Source organism: Tupaia chinensis, unplaced genomic scaffold (assembly GCF_000334495.1).
Source record: "Tupaia chinensis unplaced genomic scaffold, TupChi_1.0 Scaffold141372_1, whole genome shotgun sequence".
Classification (NCBI taxonomy): domain Eukaryota; kingdom Metazoa; phylum Chordata; class Mammalia; order Scandentia; family Tupaiidae; genus Tupaia; species Tupaia belangeri.
The window spans coordinates 46,020-50,588 of record NW_006201235.1 but is presented as its reverse complement, the minus strand read 5'-3'; the positions used below and the strand labels follow the sequence as shown (position 1 = coordinate 50,588).

The 4,569-nt window shown below is 39.5% G+C and overlaps 1 protein-coding gene across 1 annotated transcript in view; it reads right to left on the bottom strand.

The window, feature by feature from the left end:
• The window catches only part of LOC102483745 (olfactory receptor 11G2-like), a 4,943-nt gene extending 1,291 nt beyond the window's left edge, over nucleotides 1-3,652 (bottom strand). Inside the window, exon 1 of the mRNA XM_006163091.3 lies at nucleotides 2,644-3,652. Within this exon, the coding sequence (XP_006163153.2) occupies nucleotides 2,644-3,557 (914 nt within the window). The 5' untranslated portion in view covers nucleotides 3,558-3,652. The remainder of the gene's footprint in view (nucleotides 1-2,643) is intronic.
• Nucleotides 3,653-4,569: the final 917 nt, after the last annotated feature.

Genomic DNA, 4,569 nt, shown 5'->3' with positions numbered 1-4,569 from the left:
CCTCCCCCCCCCAAAAAAAAAAAAAGAAAAGCAATACAGAAAATCAACAAAACCGTTAGGTTTCTTTTAAAGATCAGTAAACTTGATGAGACTCTAGGCAGAATAACTTAGGAAAAAATGATAGAGGGCAGTTCAACTGGTGGTGTAAGGGTTCAGACAGCTGGGTCCCTCATGGCTGGCTGTGCAGCTTGAGTCGCAGATCCAGTGAATTAAAAAATACATGGGGCATGTATGTGTGCATGCCAAAAAACCAGAAAGGAGGGAGGGATGGAAAAGAGGTTGCAGTGTGACCATTTCCCTCAGGGAATGCTTCTTACTTTCCCTCTATTGCTTTCTGTGTTTCTCTCTGTTGCGAGTACATATGCCCTCTGGCAAATTTTAAAAAAGACAGTGAGAGAGAGGAAACAAATTACTAATATTATAAATCAAAGAGAGAACATCACTAAATCTCATGGACATTAAAAGGATAATAAAGGAACACTAGAAAAATTATATGCCCAGAAATTTGATACTCTCAATGAAAGATACAATCTGCCAAAATCCACACAAGAAGAAATAGGTAGTCTGTGTGTATATATAAATACATGTATATTATATATGTAGAAGAAATTAAATCAATGACCATTTCTGAAACAGAGCATGGTGGGCCCTGATGGGTTCACTAGTGGATTCTAACATTTAAGAAAGAAATTATACCAATTCTCTTCACTATCTTTCAGAAGATAGAAGCAAAGGGAATACTTCTACCTCATTTTATGAGGCCAGCATTTCTCTAAGACTGAAACCAGACAAAGGTATTGTAAGGGAAGAAAACTATGAACCAATATCCCTCATGGACATCAATCTCTATAAATCATTTATATTAATTCTTTAAGTTAAAAAATGATTTATATGTAAAAAGGATTAAATGTTGGTGGGTTAATATTCCTCCAGATAAGTGAGGCACAGTTCTGTGAATAAAACCCTGCATATGGCAGAGTTTATTTGCTGTACTTTATAAAAGGAGAGATTTGTTTCTTTCCTTTTTTTTTTTTTTTTTGAGATTTTTGCTGTGGGAAGTACACAATCGTTGGAGAGACAGAAAGAGACAGAGAGATGGAAAGTGAGAAATCTGCAATGCTATGCTGCAATCCCTTCTCCTCCATTCTCCTCTTGGGATTTTGAGCATGCACGTACATGTGCCTTGTGTGAGTTTTAAGCTGCTGGATCCAGGACTCAAACTGTGCTCAATGACATGGGAGTCCAGCAACGTAACCTTTATGCCATCTGCTTGTCACAAGGGTGAAATTTCTTTCCGTATTTGCAATTCCTTAGTAGATTAATGTGTTACACATAGTATTCCGGTTTAATACATATTCAATAAAGAAGTTTTCTTTCTCTTCTTTGTGAAGAAGCTGGAGCACATTTCTGACAACACAGATAACCATACAAATTCTAGGAAATAAAAGTGTATGTAAAAGTGTGTGAAGTTCAGAAGAAATCTGAACAGTTTTCTGAGTGATATCAGTATGTGTTCTTATTAATAGATAATTTAAAACCAGAGTCTCTCTCTCTCTCAAAATCAAAATCTTTTAAACCAAGATTTTTTTTAGAAGTACTTTTACATATAGTATTTATTTATTTATTTTTAATGTGAAAATGCCTTTATTTTTCCACAAAGTAAGTAGGAGGCTACATATATAGGACCTCGAGGCTGGCAGTGTAGCCCTTAACTCCTGATGCAACAGGTGCATCTCAGACTCCTTGTCTCCCAACCTAGCCCTCTGACATATCCAGTTTTTGCACAACCACAGTCATTTCAACAACAGCACCATTCAGAACAACTTTATTTATTCAAAAGCCCTTCTGAGAGGATCTCTGCTTGACTGCTTCAGGGGTCTCTCTGCGAGTAAAGGTTCTTCTGTGATTGTAGGACAGCCTACCTGTCTCCATACTAACCCACTCCAGTTGGCAATCATCCAGAGAGCCCAGCACATCCAAGACCCGGGAGCACCCACTAAATGGGGTGGATTCACTTGAGAATTTCCCTATATAACTAAACAGACCTCCTTCTTCCTATCCCTTCTCCTCTTCTGCTTCTTCCCAATGGCCAGGTTGGCACAGTCATCTTTCTTGGCTGTCAGATAAATTTCAGTCTTCTTCCTAAGAATCTTAGGCCTATTAAGCAAATGAAGTACAAGTTGAAGACTCGGATTAGAATAGTGAAGATTTGCATAGTCCTAGGCCAATTTTACAAGAAATGCAATGTTTCAAGCTTAAGTTAAAATCTGTTGAAAGAGATCAGTCATGAGTGAATGAACAGGAGGCTATCTGAGGCCTAAATCAAAGGAACTTGTTTCAGCAAGCTCTTCTGGTAATGATACCACCAGTGAAATTGAGGAGGAAAAAGATAGTTGCTCCAGAAAAACAAGTGCCAAAAGCTGGGAGCATTGAAGTTCTGGAGAGCATGAAAAGTAGCAGAGTCTGGCATGGTACAATTACAGGTGTGTATCAGAAGGATGTTGGGGGGGGAGTTCCAATGCTCTGGGCTTGCTCCGCCCACCAGGAGACTTGGACTTGATCCTGGCAAGTCTCATCATGAATGCACCCCTAGCCCCTTGGAGTAAAAATTGAGACTCTTAATTTTATATTCCTAGTAATTTTTTCATTGCATGTTTCATGTCTTTGTTCCTCAGACTATATATTACGGGGTTAAGGAGTGGAGTAACCACAGAGTAAAACAAAGTCACAATCTTCTGCATTCCAGCTTTATGCTGAGATGTTGGGCTCACATACATGACCATCACTGAGCCATAGAAAAGAGAAACCACAGCCAGATGGGACCCACAGGTAGAAAAAGCCTTTTGTCGGCCAGCTGCTGAAGGGACCTTCAACACAGCTCGTAAAACCATAGCATAGGACCCCATAATAAAGAGAAAGGGAATAAATAAAAGCAGAGAACTTAAGGTAGAGCTTGTCAGTTCTATTATAGGGGCTCTATAACAGGTGAGGGCCAACAGAGGACCTGGGTCACACAGGAAGTGGTCAATAATTCTGTCTCCACAGAATGACATTAGGGAAATGCCAATGATAGGAATCAGGAACCAGAGAAAACCAAGTGCCCAGCAGCTTCCCACAAGAATTCTGCAGAGATGTCCAGTCATAAAGCTGGGGTAATGTAGAGGCCGACAGATGGCCAGGTACCGATCAAATGCCATAACTGCCAGGATAAAGCACTCTGTAGAACCCAAGGAGAAGAAGAAATAGAACTGGAGAAAGCACCCAGAGAAGGAGATGACCTTGGTGTTAGAGAGGAAGTTGGCCAACATGTTGGGGACCGTGGAGGTGACATAACAGATCTCCAGGAAGGAGAAGTTGGCGAGCAGGATGTACATGGGTGTGTGGAGTCTCTGATCCCAGCACACAGCACAGATGATACAACCATTGCCCATGACGGTCAGAAGGTAGATGACAGAGAACAGCACAAACAGGAGGATCTGTCCCTCCCTGGGGCAAGGGAAACCCAGGAGGATGAAGCCAGAGATGGTGCTGGAGTTGCTTGGGGTGTTGGTTTTCATGTGCTGTGAGCTGTAAAAGCACCAGGAATCAATGAGTAACAGGATAAAGACAGATGGAGGCTCAGATTTGCATTTAAGTCATCTTGAGAAAGAATATGTATATATCAATAGTCATTTTCACGTTAAAACTGAAATATCAACTTTGGTTGATAATTTGCTCTCTCATTCATATTTTTACTCTGGGTTCTAGAAATTAATAAGCTCTAATATATGATCTATCAAGTGTAAAGTCTTTTCAAATATGTTTACAGCATTCATGTTCAAGAGCCTCTCCCTGCCTACACACTCACACACACGAATATATTAGGTTGTTAGAACAGTCATAACATATTTTTCTATGCCAAAATGCATCATGATTTTTCTGACAATCAAGTACATATGTATGTGTATATATACACACACTCACATACACACACACACACATATACACACACACATATATGTGTGTGGGAAAAGCATATGTGTATACACAACAACGAAACTTTCTCCACTTTCTGAATGGGAGAAATAATCACAGCTGTTTGTGGCAGAACTGAGTCAAATTACGTAGCCATGCAAAGTGAATGTGAAGGCCTTTTTGAATTATTTAAGTAATTTTTGACACTGTCCTTATTTCAAATTAAATGGTCAACGCTAGTTTAATACTATCATCCATCAATTCATGAGTAAAACAGTCAAATCAGCTAGAGGAAATTAGCTGGGTTTCGTTTCTCTTGAGTTAAAACAGCAATCCTAGCCATCCATAGTCAACCAGGCTAAAGGACAGAATTATCAACTGTTGAAACTCATCTGTGCTTGTCAGAGAAGGCAAGTGAATTTGCCTAGAGTGCAGTTATAAGTACAATTTTATTCCAATTATACAAACTATGATATTAGCAGTTGATTTATAGGTGGCTGTTAGGCTAAAACTTTGGATCATCTCCCACAAATTGCTTAGGAACATCACAAGGCAGAGATGCTGAGTATCTGTGTAAAGCCTTCCCTTAGTTCTAAATGAATTAGAATACCTTTG